This window comes from Nestor notabilis, unplaced genomic scaffold (genome assembly GCF_000696875.1).
Source record: "Nestor notabilis isolate BGI_N333 unplaced genomic scaffold, ASM69687v1 scaffold9604, whole genome shotgun sequence".
NCBI classification, from domain to species: Eukaryota; Metazoa; Chordata; class Aves; order Psittaciformes; family Psittacidae; genus Nestor; species Nestor notabilis.
This window is the reverse complement of record NW_009925138.1, coordinates 684-16,969: the sequence shown is the minus strand read 5'-3', so window position 1 is coordinate 16,969 and position 16,286 is coordinate 684. Positions and strand designations below refer to the sequence as shown.

The 16,286-nt window shown below is 42.2% G+C and overlaps 1 protein-coding gene across 1 annotated transcript; it reads left to right on the top strand.

The window, feature by feature from the left end:
* Positions 1-428: 428 nt before the first annotated feature.
* LOC104404475 (PR domain zinc finger protein 15-like) lies at positions 429-16,059 on the top strand (the record flags this gene model as incomplete). Its single annotated transcript, XM_010012910.1, has 11 exons — positions 429-465; positions 2,993-3,086; positions 6,047-6,200; positions 7,052-7,304; positions 8,476-8,598; positions 11,059-11,157; positions 11,950-12,171; positions 12,860-12,995; positions 14,081-14,262; positions 14,952-15,046; positions 15,972-16,059. Coding segments are annotated over exons 1-11 (1,483 nt in total), but the record flags the coding sequence as incomplete, so codon positions are not given.
* Positions 16,060-16,286: the final 227 nt, after the last annotated feature.

Below are 16,286 nucleotides of genomic sequence, written 5' to 3'. Positions count from 1 at the left end.
GAACCAGATGTGCCTTGTTTCTGCGGTGGTTGTGGCTGGCCTGGATTAGTCCTCTGGCTCTGCTTGTTCTGAGGCTCCACAGGAGCTTATAGCAGGGGACACACAGGAATGCCTGAAGGCTGGTGGGAGGAGGGATGAGGAATGGTGTGCGACAGCGTTGCCTCAGAGAGAAATGCCTGTGAACCTGCAGACACTTAGGCTTCTTTGTGGTGAATTGAGCAGCACACATGATGATACAGGAGTCACTGGGGGATTTTCAGCAACTTTAAATTCTTTAACTTTCCCTTGATACTCCTGCAGGGACAGTAGTGTGTTTGGGTATGGCTTTGGGTCAGTCAGCATCATTACACCATAAAGGGGTCCCGTAATATGGAAAGTTGAAGTCATTCAGAACTAACCTCATCTTTTGTATTTTGGCAGGTTTAAAAATGGCTGGAGATGGCAGTGATGAGACTATGTTTATCTGTAAGTATTAGAAAAGAAAATGACCTAACTCTCATGATGTGACTTGTCTACTCAGAATGTTTGACATTAAAGACTAAAACAGGCTAAGTTTTTATTTAGGAAAGTATTTATGTAAAGGAAGCTTAAACAGCTTATGGGGGTGTAGAGAGAAGGTTGCTCGTTTTAAGCATACACATTCTCTTGTTTGGGGTTTGTTGGTTTGTTTTTTTTTTTGCACCACACAAAGAAACCTCTGAATGTGAGTTACCAGAGCAGCTTTTTCATGGTTGAAGTGAGATTGAAGGCCTAACACTGGCCTAAGCCCTTCATTTATACAGCCAGCTTTAGCAGCCAAGGGTGTCTGTGAAGAACTCTGACCTCTAGCCTGAGTTGAAGATCTGCACTTCCACAGATGGAGGATGCAGGCACATTCTTTCTGGACAGTTACCATCGTTGATCATGTATTTCATGGACAAAAGAGAGTTTTGGAATTTTTTAATAGAAGTCTGTGTATATACTTCCCCCAAGGTATTTTACCATTTATCCCATGCTTAGTTTTATATTCCTCCTATGGCTGCAATCTCTTGAAAGTGTCACATATGGTGAGTGTAAAAGCCTTGGGGAATGTCTGCTGAAAGGCATCCCTTAGATTTTGAGAGACATGCTACACAATGTATCAGTATCATGTCCTCCCTGCTTTCGTCATTCATCTGCAAAGGAGTGAGAGAAATACGTAGCTGATTCCTGCATGTAGTTTTGGACAATGCTGTCTGCCCCTTGTTGAACCTGTGTAGTGGCTGCTGGTTCTTTGAAGATGTGAGGGGTGTCCAGGTGCAGCCGAAAGATGAGGGGAAGGATGAAGTGCTTCATTTCCTTTGGCAGCAAAGCCCATTTAAGAAGCTGTTGCTCCAGCTATTCCTGTCCCCGTTGGTTATGATAACCCTTTGTAGATGATAATCCAGTTCTTTTCAGTAGTCTGGTTTGCACATTCCTCTATGTCTTCTTCGCCCTGTCTGGTTTTGGAAATTTGTATTTATCCCAGATAATTTCAGTAATATTAAGCACAGTGTGAGTTATAGGCACACCTAAGGGTGGTGGTATGGTAAACAGTGCAGGATGGCTGTAGGCTTAGTTGTGATGCTGGTGCTAAGTGGACAGCACTTTCCCACTGATCCTTTCATCTGGTGTAGCTAGCTGGTGCTGTACAGCAAACTGGACTGGGAAATTCATTCAGCTGAAAAATAAACTGATTGGAAACGCTTGATGATCCTTTCTTTGGTTCACCAGAAGGCAGCACAAACAGCTGTAGAGGGAGCAGCAGCCAGGCTTGGGGGTTGCATGAGCTGGTACTACCGTTTGTCAAATGTATGTGCATATTGACTGCTAAGCTGTTTTTATTGCCAGAAGAAGAAACAATGTGGAGCTCTGCATTATAGTTTTCCACATCTAAGAAGAAATTTTCCACATCTAAGAAGAAATTTTTTTGTTAGTTCACTGGGACAGATACTGAGAGGGAGACGTTTCCAGTTAGGAGTACAGAGTAGCTTTACTGGAAGGGGCATACCCTGGAATGACATGGCTTTTTTCTTGTTCTCTTCCCAAAGCGTAACCACCCTCTACTTTGCACCCATACTGTGATTGTCTGACTTGCTCTTGTGAGTCTGGAGCTCAGGTGGATATCGCACTGTAGGAATATAACCCTTGTGTGATGATCTCTTCTTAAACTGCATTAGCAGCTGACCAGGCAGGGCAGTCTGACAGCTATTTTTTACAGTGAAGCAAGGTATATGCATTTGAAATCCTGTTCAGTTGGCTTATTTTAGAAAGCCACAAATTATCCTGGTCTGAAAATTGTTTCTTAGGAACCATTCAGTTCTGGGTAATTTACAGCCACGTAAACTAGAAGCTAATTTAGGTAGGCAAACAGTGAATTAAGAAGTGGCCAAAGTGTCCTGTGCAGCCAGCTGACTTGTTTGGAAAGGCACCAGAAGGTATCTTGAAGATATCTCTCCCTGCGCTGTGGATGAGGAGCGTGAGTGGGCCTGGCATGGCTCTGGGCAGAGCTGTGCGCCCACAGCATGCTCATGCACTGCTGAGACCCTGTGCCAGCTCTGCTGCTGGTGTTGGGTTTGCGCCTCCTGTCACTAAAAAGACCATCCTACCCAAGCTCTTTCTAAAAGCCTGGGTGCTGATGAGGTTTTCTTTAGCTGCTAGATGTTATGGCACTTCATCTGAAGAATAATGTCATCTTTAAGTAGAATAGTTACTGTAGATGTAAGGCAATTATTTTCCTTTGAGAGAGATTTTTGACAATTGTCTTCTGATAGTACTGATCATGGTGTGTGTTATCTCACCTACACAAGTGCCAGCTGTCAGCTTGATGTTCAATTATACATGTTCTTTCAAGCAATATAAATAAACATCTGCCTCTGTATGTATGTATTTTGCCTGGTGCTAGATTTTGTATTTGGCTCTTGAAAGGAGAAGGCAGCTGTCTAACGGAAGTGTTTTCCATCAACCTTTCTGTATGCTGTCTGCTTCCTTGCAGGGTGTGAGGACTGTGGGCAGTACCATGATTCAGAGTGTCCTGAACTCGGCCCAGTGGTGACAGTCAAAGACTCCTTTGTATTGAGCAGGGCAAGGTAAGGAACATTTGTGTTAGTTCTGATTAGCCCAACACTCATGTTAGTTCTTTAAAGCACATTTGCTGTTTAATGAGTGTCACACTGACAGCTGAAAAGTGAAGTCCCAGTCTATGGAAAGCATATGGCCTTGATTAAATAGAAATACTGATGCATACCCTTAAGTGCTTTACTGAATCGAAGCCAAAAAATAACTTGCTGCTCATCAGGACTTGGCTTCTTTGCTGAGGTTTCTGGCAAAAAGTCAGATACTGCCAGATGGGGTGATGACTTCTGTCTTGGTTGAGTACCTGCAACTGTTTCCCCTCCTCATATGTACTGTATTAGATGCAGAGAAGTGTGTGGGGATTTCTTATTTGTATGAATGGTTGTGTCCTCCTGCTTGGTATAACCTTTGTAGTTCCTTCATTGAGAGGCAAAACAAGTTTTTCTCATTATTGTAAGACTTCATGAATGATTAGGGGTAATGCTTCTGTCAGAAAATGTGTGACAGCACAGCAGAAACATTCATGCTTGCCAAAATAAACAAATAGGCTAAATCTAATCAGAGAAAACAACATTAAGCAGTGATTTTTATAGAGAAAGGCAACCGGGAATGTAAGCAAACTTCATAGTAATGTGTAAAATGTAAGGCTAAGGAAGAGAAACAACTATCGTGAAGATGCAGTGCAAATCCAAAAAGGAAAGAGAGTTCAGATGGCTTCTTGTATTATATATAATGTGCTTAGGGCTTCTGTATTTCTTCTTGGGAAGTCATGGACAGAAAACATGGGCACATGGACTACAAGTCTGGCACATGATGTATTCTAAGCATGGTCCGGAAAAGGACAACAAAGCTGCTGAAGGGTCTGCAGCACAAGTCTGGTGATGAACGGCTGAAGTAACTGGGGTTTTTTAGCTGGAGAAGAGAAGGCTCAGGGAGGACCTTACCACTCTCTACAGCTACCTGAAAGGAGGTTGTAGTGAGCTGAGTTTGGTCTCTTTTCCCAAGTAACAAGCGATGGGACAAGAGGTAACAGCCGTAAGCTGCACCAGGTGAGGTTTAAATTGGATATTAAGAAAAATTTCTTCACAGAGAAGCTGATCAGGCATTGGAACAGGCTGCCCAGGGAAGTGGTGGAATCACCATCCCTGGAAGCGTTCAAAAACAGTATAGATGAGGCCCTTAGTGACATGGTTTAGTGGTGGACTTGGCAGTGGTGGGGTAATGGTTGGACTTTATGATCTTAAAAGTCTTTTCCAACCTAGCTGATTCTATGCTGGCTGTGTAGGTCATACTGTGTAATCCCAGTAACAAATACTGAATGTGCTGGTTCTGCCATGTGGGTGCCCTGACCTGTCTTCATGGGCAGGATGCTCTTGGTGTCCCACAGTGTACACTGGCTGCATAGCTGGTTTTCTGGGCCTTCCCAGAAAAGGAAGCTTCTTGCAGTTCCTACCAGGCCCTGCCTTCCTATGCCTGGAAACCTGCATGGATGATCTCCTGCAGCAAGTGTTAATGGGGCCTACTGTCTTAACAGCCCTGACACTATTGTCTCTTCCGCTCTTGCCGTGAGCTCCTGGGAAAAGCCTGATTCCTCCATCCCAATGACAGGCCTGTAGGTGTGCACAGATGGCTGTTTGGGCCCCCACAGCCGTCTCTTCCCCAGGCTGATCAAGCTCTGCTGCCCCAGCCTGTCCTCCCTGCTCTAGCCCTTGACCATACTGGTGGTCCTCCTCTGAGCTCAGTCCAGTTTGTCCACGTCCTTCTGTTTTGTGAGCCCAAAATAGGAGGCAATAGATGTGATCTAGCAAGTGCAGAGCAGAGGGGGATGATCATTCACCTCAGTCTATTGGCTGCTCAGTTCGTACTATCCAGAATGCTTTTGGTCCCCTTTGCTTCTGGGACATGCTACAGCCTCATGTCCAGCTTGCTATCCACCACCTCCCCCAGGGTCTTTCTCTCTGCTGATGGTACTGGCTGGGGTTCTTCCTTCCCACATGCAGGCTTTGCATTTGTCCTTGGAATTTCATGCGGTTCCTGTCAGTGTATCTATCTCTCCAGGCTATTCAGGTGCCTCTGGATAGCAGTCCTGCCGTCTGACTATGTCCCCCAGTCAGTGTGATCTGCGAACTGGATGGGAGCTCACTCCATTGTCCATTCTAGGTTGTTGATAAAGATGTTAAACAATACAAAAGTCCCAGCACAGACCTCTGTGGTACCCCAGTTATGGCCTCCAGGTAAAGATCATGACCCTCTAAACCTGACAACCCAGCAAGTTATTTACTCTAGTAGTTGTGTACCCACCCAGTTGGTAACATCCCACTTGGCCAGCGAGATAGTGTTGAAAGCCTTACTGAAGTCAAGGGAAATGGCATCCACTGCTTTTCCCTCATCCACAAACCTGGTCATTTTATCCTGGAAGGCAAACAGTTTGTCTGGCATGAGTTGCTCTTAATCAATGCATGGTGACTGTTTCCAGTCACCTTCTCATGTGCCCCTGAATGCCTCCCAAAAGGTCTTGTTCCATGATTTTCCCAGGGACAGAAGTGAGGGTGACCAACCTGCAGTTCCTTGTATCATCCTGTTGGGCTTTTTTGAAGATGGGTGCAACATTTGTCTCCAGTCATCAGAGGCCTCCCTGATGCCCATGATCTTTCCAAGACAATTGAGAATAGTCTCACTATGGTATTGGACTGCTCTGTCACCACCCTCAGGTGCAATCTGTCAGTCCCTGATCTTACATGGATTGAGCCCTCTCATTTAATCACCAGTGTGGCCCTCCTCAACTGCTGGTAGTTGTTCTCTTCTTTTTATTTATAAATCCTCATAGAAGTTAGGCTATGTCAATCAGAAAACTTGGCTGTCTCTGAGATGGGAGAAATACATGCTGACTTCCTTCTTCCGTGTGTTTCTGTACTGTTGTCCTATGTGTAACGTTTTGGGGTTTTTTTTCCTCAATTATCTCTTCAATTTTTAGATCATCTCTGCCTTCTAATTTGGAGATAAGACAATTGGAAGATGGGTCTGAAGGAGTGTTTGCTCTGACTCAGCTAGTAAAACGTACCCAATTTGGCCCATTTGAATCCAAGAGAGTTGCCAAGCTGGAAAAAGAATCAGTTTTTCCCCTGAAGGTAAGACAGGGCACAAGGAAAGCAATAGCAAGGAGTCAGTTTTACCCATGATGAATTTACGCTATCTAACACTATGGGAAAAAGATGTATAGGGGGGTCATTTGGAACATCTTTTAAGCATGCCCTGTAGCGGACTAGGTAAACAACCATTCTCTGAGCAGCATACAGAAGCAGCAAACAATAGCCTCATTCTGCATGTTTGATGTGAACATCCGTATAGGAGACAGGGCTGGGATACAGTCAGCAAAACTGCTTGACTTTCGCCTTTTGCATGTGATGATACAAGAGGGACAATGACTATGGCAGTTCATTTCAGTTGTTTTAATGAGTTTCTTCAATTTGATTGCATGTACCGAGTGACATACACACTGGGGTTATGGAACATGCAGAATTAATATTTTTTTCTGTCTTACTTTTTTTTTACTCTTCTCTTGCCAAGTTTTGGTAGGAATAATGCTACAGTAAAAATTAAATTCAGTTTTAGTTTTCAGTAATACCTAACTCAGAATTAAAGATTTAGAAATGTGAATTGGGCATGCTGTTTGCATTCTCCTCCATTCTCCTGTATTCAGTCATTCAAATTTTGTGAGAAACTGGTGGCTATAGCAAGAATTCTTCAGGTAAAAGTTCAGTTTGTTCCCACCCTGCCCCTGGTAGTCTGTCTCAGTCTTCCTCATCTGAAGATGTGACAGATACATCACATCACATACATGTTGATGAAAGTGTTGATGAAAGTTGCTTTGTTTCTGATGTACATTGAATGGAAGCAGTTGCAAAAGCAGAAAATAAAGATTCTTTTTAACTTTGTATTATTTGTTAGGGTTTTATTATATGCATATTTTGGTTGGTAGGTGTTCCAGAAGGATGGACCCCTGGTATATTTTGACACCTCAAATGAAGATGATTGCAACTGGATGATGATGGTGCGACCAGCCACCGAATATGAGCATCAAAACTTAACTGCCTTCCAGCATGACAATGATATTTACTTCACCACCTCCCAGGACATCCCACCAGGAACTGAGCTGCGAGTGTGGTATGCAGCTTTTTACGCCAAAAAAATGGAAAAGCCAGTGCTGAAGCAGGTCTCTAGTATTGCCAATGGTATGTGTGGGGGCCTTTTTTCCTTCCTAAGGGCCCAGTCCTGATAGGGACTCATAGTCCCCTACTGGTGTAGTTGACAGTGCTGTTTATCAAATAGTTTCTAACCCTGTTTATTAACCTTAGAGTCAGGCTAACCTGCATACATGGTTGCCCTATGAGAAGAAAGGATAGATTCTTCCCCGTGATATATCTGAGGTTTTGAAAATGGATGGCCTAATTGATGATTTAGCATCTTCAGATTAAACAAACTGGATAAATAGTTCTTAACTAAAGAAGTGGTGGTTGCATCAAAACTTTTCTGGGTAGAGAGCAAAGGAACCCAAGTATCAGTGGAAGTCTAAACATATATGCAGATTTGCTCAAGAAGCATTCTTTTTCAGTTGCAGTGAAAATGTTTTGCTTTTGCTCAGAACTGTTACACAGTTCTAAAAACCTCCTTGTATCTTATGCAGCCTTACATGGGACCCACTAGAATAAGTTAAGCTCAAGAGTGAACTGCCATTCCACGATTGCTTGTGCATTGCCAAAGAAAGGCAGCAGTTTTTTTAGAATCTGAATTGGAATTGCCAGAAGTCTTTTGTTCTTCTGCCTCTTCATTTTCTTCTGCTTTCGCATTTCTACAGCTAAAAGGCATGATCCTTTAGCATTGCAAGGGCATTTTTGTTCTGCTCTTGAGTTCAAGTACTCCTTGAATGGTATTACTGCTACACTGAGTATAATTTGGGGTGACAAATGGCTTGGGGAGAGGGCATTGCCATCAGCATGCTTGATGGCTAATCTCAGTGGTAAGCACTTTCTTAAGTGCTACAGCTGAATCAATGCAGTTAAGGTTTTTTTGAATTCTGAGATGTTTCCTGTTGGTATTAACTGAGTTTCCTCTTTATTTTAACCTGTTCATGTATTTTTGTGTTCATATGGGTATTTAAAAATATTGTTTCAGTACATCCTGCTTTCTGTGTTCAGCACTTCCACTATACACTTCAGAATATAAAAGGCACATTTTATGAGATTCAGGCATAAGAATGTCCCAGTTAGGATTTTACATGAGGATGTATTTTTCAGGCCTACTAAGGGGCAAAACTTTCTGACTAAAATTACTGCTCTCAGCACAGAGCAAGAGGATCAAAGGGTCTGGAAAGTAAAGAAAAGGAACTGTTTTTCCTCTTCACAGATATGTGCTTGGTAGTGATGGAATCTGATAAAGAGGGAAATAAAACCTCTTCAAAACCTTCATCTGCTGTCTTCCCCCATAAAAAAACGAAGAAATCCAGCATACCAGCAGCTGATCCAGCAGGTATGCAAAATCATGGTATTTTTAAAGGACTCAGAGGACAGATACAGATCTGAAGAGCTGTTTATGTACCACTTCTATACAGATACTATCGTTATATAGCTTTCAACAAATACTAGTTTAGAGGAATTTGAAAGTCTGGTGGTTTTTTTTTCTTTTTATTTTCATGGGCCTTGTGCTTAACGTACATTTGCAGGTTAAAAAGTGACAGAAAACCACAACCACTTCTGACTTTGGAGGTGGTTAGTGGAGGTGATAAGGGTGGGGACAATTCCAAAGAAAATCTTCAGACTCTCTGCAAAGTGTAATAGTTCAAATTATCAGAATTTTGCTCACTAATACTAAAAGTAGCCAGAAGAGGAGGAGAATTGTTGCAGATGTGTACAGAGCAATTCATCAGAAGATTCATTGATTTAATCGGATATTGTCACAGCTAAAATGTGAAGTTGACTGGGGAGCTGTCTTTGATTTTGGCATCACTGATTTTTTTGCTGGGGGGAGGAAACTATGAAGAGTTTTAACAGGCCCTTCATCCTCCTGTCTGAAAGTCCAACTTCAATAGAGACAAAATGCTGCGTGTTATACTTTGGGAACCCTAAAGTGTTCTCACTGAGAATAATGTTTTGGTATTTCCAAAACAAAATACACCTCTCTTGATTCTGACTATTTGCCTCAAGTGGTACAAAGCAGTTGCCAACTGACAGATCTGTTCTTCCAAGTAAACTGGGTTGCCCTGCAGCCATGCTGGAAGCCTGAAGAAGTGGGAACTTGTACAGGACGTGAGTCTTCCTGGCAAACCAGTGCACGGCCAGGGTTTCTAGGTTTACTCCTTGAGGCAGCAAAGGAGCAAGGGAAGTGCAGAGTCAGGGACAATTTTCCAAGGCAGACTTCAGTTTTGCAGTTGGTGCTTTTTCATTTTTATTAGTCTGCAACTTTGTGAGGCAGATGGAGCAGTTTACAATGTCGCTTGCCAATCTGACTGGTTTTTGAAGTTATGCAGAATGTTGGGGTTTAGGTTTTCTGGTTTTGGCCTCCCAGCCAGAGTTCTGAAGTTCTTTGTGTAGCCTGTGAAGAATAAACTGATGTTGCTGAATTGTCTAGTCATTTTTTATTTATTTATTACATCGTGGATGAGATCACACCTCTGTAGTGCAGAATGTTGAACGTAACTTGTAGCAGGGACACTCTTTGCCTCAGAGAATCTTTTATTTTGGTCTAAGAGCCAACACTGAAAAGGAAGAATAAGTTTATCGTCCCATTACAGATGGATTCCTCAGGCAGAGACAGATGAACTGACTTGCTAATGATCATACAGGAAATCTGTGACAGAAACTGAGGCACAGTTCCCCCAACCGATACCCAGCCCGACCCGAGCAGCGATCTGGGCCTTCCGGGTAACTCCCCCCAGTTTCTATACTGGGCATGACGTGCTGTGGTATGGAATACCCCTTTGGCCAGTTTGGGTCAGGTGTCCTGTCTCTGCTTCCTCCCGGCTTCCCCTCCTCCCTGGCAGAGTGTGAGACTGAGAAAGTCTTTGGTCCGAGTAAGCATTACTGAGCAACAACTAAAACCATCGGTGTGTTATCAGCACTGTTCTCAGGCTAAAGTCAAAACCACAGCACTGCAGTGCAGCTACTGAGGAGAAAAATGATTGCTACAGCTGAACCCAGGACAGCTGCCATTCACTTAACTAATTTCAGTGTCATACTCCTCCTCTGAGGGAATCTTGTAGCTGTGGAATTTTCAGCTTTCTGTGTACAAAAAAAAAATAAATCTCTGAACCAGACTAGATTTATCAGATCCCTTTAACAAATTGAGCTATATCATCCAAGGACTTAAAGACTGTGGACAGTGAACACAATAACAACTGTTTTCATTTTTTTTTTTTTTTTTTTATTCCAGTTCAATTTTCCCCCTAATTTCTTCTTTTTCTTTTCTTTTTTTTTTTTCTTCATCTCATGTGAACTGATAGGTTAATTAAAATATCTAATATGGTGGTTTTATAAAACACCTGATTAATGAAATTGAGTTATCATTGTCCTCACCCTTACTTCCATTAATCCAAATGTTCTTACTCTGCAATGCTCTTCACGGAGGGCAAAGAAGCCTCTCCTGCTTCTGTCCTCAGGTGACCCAGAAGAGGACTGGTAACACCGTTTTTAAAGGTGCTAAAAATTTCTTTATAATCACAGTTCTTTAGAAAGTGATAAAAGGACCCTCAAGACTTCAAAAGAGCACTGATACTCCTCTTGGCATCGTTTCTGTTCTGATTTCTCACTGTTCTGATGCTTCAAGTGTTCATATTTGGAAAATCCTGAAGTGATCCCAGCTGCCCCTGTGGGCCTCTTACTGCTTAAATTGTGACTTGTGACACTCAGGGAGTCACTGCAAGTTAAGCAAAGCTGCAGCAATTTTTCACCTGCCCCTTTTCAAAGCTTTTCAGTATTTCTTCTTGTGATTTAGTGAACACTCCAGAAGGCAGTGGAGATGCAGAAGCAGAGTCCAGCCAGTGGACGTGTAAAGTGTGTTCATCTGCATTCCAGGAGCCTCATCTGCTGACAGGTAAGAAGTGCTAGAAATGCATGAGAGACTACTGAGAAGCATCAGAATTCTGCTCTTCCAGAGGAGGACACTGTGAAGCCATGCCCCATCCATGATGCACTAACATAAAGTCTTAATTTTTGTGTTCCTTTAAGAAAAAGGGTAAATGGTAAAACAGTGATATTTTGGATATGGCAGTGGTCAATCTCTGGGCAAATAACTGTAATGTTACATCTAGAAGAAATAAAACTTGTCTAGAAAATGACATGTGAATGTTAAGAATATCAAGGATGTGGAACTGCATGAGCAATGTTTAAGGTCAGTGATGCCAGCTTATTCTTAGTGATACTCTGTGTGGCATTTACAGCACAGATTTAGTAAAGCTAATGAAATACTTCTGTTTTGTTTTTTTTTTTTAATTGCATTTCATTTGCAGCTATTTCATGCAGTTTTCAAAAGAACTTAAAATATTGAAGAGCTCTGGCCATCTGATGAATCATTTTTGAACAGGGAACCTAGGCTGCTAAATAACTTGGGCACTTAGAAAAACATGCCCATTATCAGGGAGCACAACCTTTTTATAGTGATCTCTAATAAATCTCTTAATAATTCAGTCCCTGTAATTGTTCCAGTGTTTAACAGACTGTACGCTTTTGTTTAGGAAGGTATTGTGACTGCTTTTGAAATAATTTGAAGTGAGTCTCTACTAAGTGACGTTGCCCTGATAGACAAGCTTCAGCTGGATCTATCCATTTCAGTATTTCATGACAGTTTCTTATCTCCTTACTCTAATGTTCTTTCCCATCCACCCAGAGCATTTGCTGAGTCACCTGGAACAAGCTAAAGGTGCCCCCCAAACCAGCCAAAATGAGGCTGTTGCAGAGAAAGCAGCAGAAGCTTCCCCTGAGGATCAGCCAGTGACTTGTGATGCAGCCGGTGCCAGTACAGACTCAAGGAGGAAAGCCAGGCGGGGAAGAAAGCCCAAAACAGCAAAAGCAGAAACACCTCTTGTTGCTGAAGAGAAAGATTCTGCAGGTAAAGCAAAACTTAAGAAAATGCTAAGCACTTACCTCTTCTTCTGTATTGATGCCTTCTTAGAAAGACCTAAAAAGTAGCAGAGACAAGATGGAGACTTTCAGTTAGATGACTAAAGCAGACAATTTACAAACTTTGTTAGTTATCTCTGAGGGCCTTGTCTACGGTAGGTGTTGCAGCACCTACGCTTAGATTACCTCTGTTCTCCTGTGACAGTTTTAGTAATAGAGAGGCTCAGAGAAACACGGGATAGCAGTTATGGGAGACCTGCCTAGCTCTCTGCAAGAGGAAGCAGGAGATAAAGCATCCTCCCTCTCAAGAGGAGATACTTTCCTCTGTCTACCTTAAAGTTTATTCTTGAAAGGGACCTTTTTTCAGGGCTTTACCTTCCTTCAAGGGAAGTTCTAGTAGGAAATTTCATGATACGTAATCAACTGACAACTTAGTAATAGGTTGGAAAGGTAAGAAACTGCCTCCTTAAGAGATGTCGACTACACCTTACTTGTCATTCAGTAGTGACTTTTTCTATCTTGCAAGTGCTACCTACTTATTCATTAGCAATCCATTATTTATCATGGACAAATAATATGTTTGTGAATAAACAATGTGATCTCATTACCAATTTTTCATTTGAGGTTTTATTTCTACCTGTCCACATTAACTCTGTATTTTTATGATGTGTTTGCAGTGGAACGTGTAGCTGACGTTGTAGCTGAGGTCCCGCCAGAAGAGGTATCCCTGCCTTCAGCTGCAGAAGAAAGGATTATGGAATTGGTTTTAGGAAAGATGCCTAGCACCACAAATAGCATCAGTTCAGTGACAAAGTAAGTGTGCTGGGATGCAGTTTCCTCTTAGGTTTATTTAAGATTCTGTAGCATGTAACACCTCTGCTCAACTTCTGGGCCCACAGATGCTCTTTTTCATTAGTGTAAAATTGTGTGATGCTGCTTCTGCTACAAGAGCTGACTTTGAGTGCCACAAAGATGGCTTGTGCGCTGGAGGATGGTGGTGCAGAGATGGTGAGATTGGTGGTAGAATTTTGAAGCATAAAGAGTGAGAATTTAATTTTTCATTATGATACTGCTTTTATTCAGTGTGATTGCAAAAGCCTCCTGCAGCTGCAAGGTGAAATATTACTCCCATTGAATGTTGGTGAGAAAACAGGCAAAGAAATTTTTGCTAAAAATAAAAAAGCTAACCATTATTCACTTTTGCATCTTAGATCATAAATGATTTCATGTTGATTTGTCTATGTGATACCTTAGATTTTGAGCAGTGGGAGGGGAGAACTTCAGTATAATAGCACTTCAGGGAGATTCGTAAATATGATTTGACTAATTTAGATTCTTTATGTCTTTTTGTCTTGGGATAATTGACTTTTTAAATTTTTTTTCTATAATAAAGCACTTGATTTTTCAAAATTGGCTAGTAATGCTGTATATTGAAGTCCTTAGCAGACACAGAGCGATCAAAAATGCATTTCAGCAGGTGGTTGCTCTGGGAAATAGAACAGAACTGCTTCTTGGCGCCCTGCTACCCTTTTATTATATACGCCTTTTGCATGCGAACTGCCAAGCTTTCTAAGCTGAAGAGTGCTAATGTTTTCATATGAGCAGAACAAATCCTTTATGTTCCTCTGAGGGGCCTTCAAAGACAATCTCTGAGGCTGGTGGCTGCTGCTTTTTTCCTCTTTGTGCTGGGTGAAGATAATTTGGAGTGAGCTGCGCTCTGACATCTGCCACTTGCAGGGGGTGGCCAGGAGGGCACCTTGGCAATGAGGAAGCCCCAGGCCCCTTCCCTCCTGCCAGAAGCTGAGCATAACACTCCTCTAGCTTTTGCCAGCTGGTGGGGCTCGCTCTTGCAACCTGTGGGACACCTTTCAGTCCCTGCCTTTCTTTCTCTAATCCAGTAGGTTTGCTCATCACCAAAACACCATGTCCCTCAAAAGAAGTTTAATTCTCTCCAGTAGACATGGTATACGGCGGAAGCTGATAAAACAGCTTGGGGAGCACAAGCGAGTCTATCAATGCAGTATCTGCAGTAAGATCTTCCAGAACAGCAGCAACCTCAGCAGGCACATCCGTTCTCATGGTGGGTTTGCTTTTGCCTTGCTTGCATATTGATTTTGTTTCTCATTAGTTCTACCTTTGAGTAAAAGAGCTGGGCCATTTTTAGATATTGGGATATATAATTTTAAGAGAGCTGTTGGGCGGGGGGATTGGGGACTTTTTTTGTGTTTGTTTTTTTTTTAAGTCTCTCTAGGAAACTTTTCATTACACAGACCAAAGCATGCAAACATAATAGTTGAAAGTTGGATTATTTAAAATTTGAATTTAGGTACATATTTTAAATGAGGGCAAGGATGCAATTTTCCTTCCAAAAATGTTCTTGTCTTTAAATATATACATATATATCATCATCCCACCTTCACAGGCACATGGGTAATGTTGGTGTGTAAACGTCAGCTGAGTGCGTTTTAGCTTGTGATCTGCAGTTACAGGTGTCCATGACCTACTTGGAAGGATTCTCTGAGAAATAATCACTGAAAAAGGGTGGGGGAGCCAAACAAAATTGTTGTCAAAATTGTTGGAAAAGGTTAAAATCCAGTATTTGGATCTCCTGCATTACTAAAGTGGCTCATCACTAGCCTGTTTGTTTGCAGTTTGTGCTTTGGTTTCTCCTGCTTGTGTGTGTTTGTGCTTTGGTTTCCCCTGTCTTCCCTGGAGTTGGTTATTATCAGTCACTGACTACTTTCTTTTTATGTTGATTGATCCCCTCAGGTGACAAACTATTTAAATGTGAGGAATGCGCAAAGCTGTTCAGCCGTAAAGAGAGCTTGAAGCAGCATGTTTCATACAAGCACAGCAGGAACGAAGTGAGTGGAAATGAGTAGCGGGCTCTTTCCGAGGTTAGGTGAAAATGTACAGTGAGCTTCCAGGTGCTGGCTGGGGAGCTTGGGTCAGTTATATTTGAGAAGGTATCTGTGTGAATTAGACATGACTGATAGGGAGAGGTAACATCTGTTAGAACAGTTGATGCATTTGCAAAGCATGGACATGCTTTTGAGCATACAAGTCCTTTTTCGTGTCTGAATTTCCTAAAGGAAGTAATTTTCAGGCATCAGTTACAGCAAGACAAGCTGGAGTTAGCTGGACCTGCATGATCTAGAGATGAGATCTGACTTCAGTTTATGGCACTAAATGGGATCATTCCAGTCTTGTTTGCTTGTCCTGTTTCATTTATCCCCACCTGTAGTGTCCCTCAATGTATGAACTCTTTGGGTAAAGGCTGTGTCATTAAGGGCTATGCACACGTGTAAACCTGCAGTGCTTATAGTAGGAGCACCGTGCCTGTTGGTGAGGGCTTTTCAATGCTGCTGCCATTTAAGTATTAAACATGGTTGTAGTAGTGTCTTATCAGTGAATATTTCCATTACTGCTTGGCATTGAGGTCCTAAGCGCTCAGATTGCTGGAATCTCTTCTGGAGCTGGAGGATGAGTCAGATTACATCTTGCTTCTCAAAAATCCTGTCACTGTGTTGGGACGCGGGTTATCGATGAGACTGTTCCATGCACAGAGGTGCATGGTCCACTTTATATTTTTATATACAGCTCAGATGTGGGAACATGGCAGGATGCTACAGCATCAGAACTTTGCATCAATGTGTATTTAAATGTCCTGTTGAAGGAAGAAAAATCAGAAAGACAGAAAACAGAAAAAGTAGTTGAGATCTACCATGTCTCTGTCAGATGTGACTTGACTTTTTTCCCACTTAAATGCTTACCATTTGCAATCCTCAGGTTGACAGTGAGTACAGATACAAGTGCACCACATGTGAAAAGGCCTTTCGGATAGAGAGTGCGTTGGAATTCCATAACTGCAGGACAGGTAAGAATGGCTAACCATTCTGTTTCCTCTGGTGTCTCTACTCATTTTGGGGGGATGTCCACAAGTCCATGTCAGCACAGAAACTACAGAAGGGGAGTAGAAATTTAGATTTTTGGCATCCTCACGAGAAGCAACCTGCCCCCTTCTCTCAAAAAAACTCCTCTTTTGTGATAAGAAAAGAATAACCAGTAATCCACAGAGCAACACATCTGTTTAACGTATTGCTT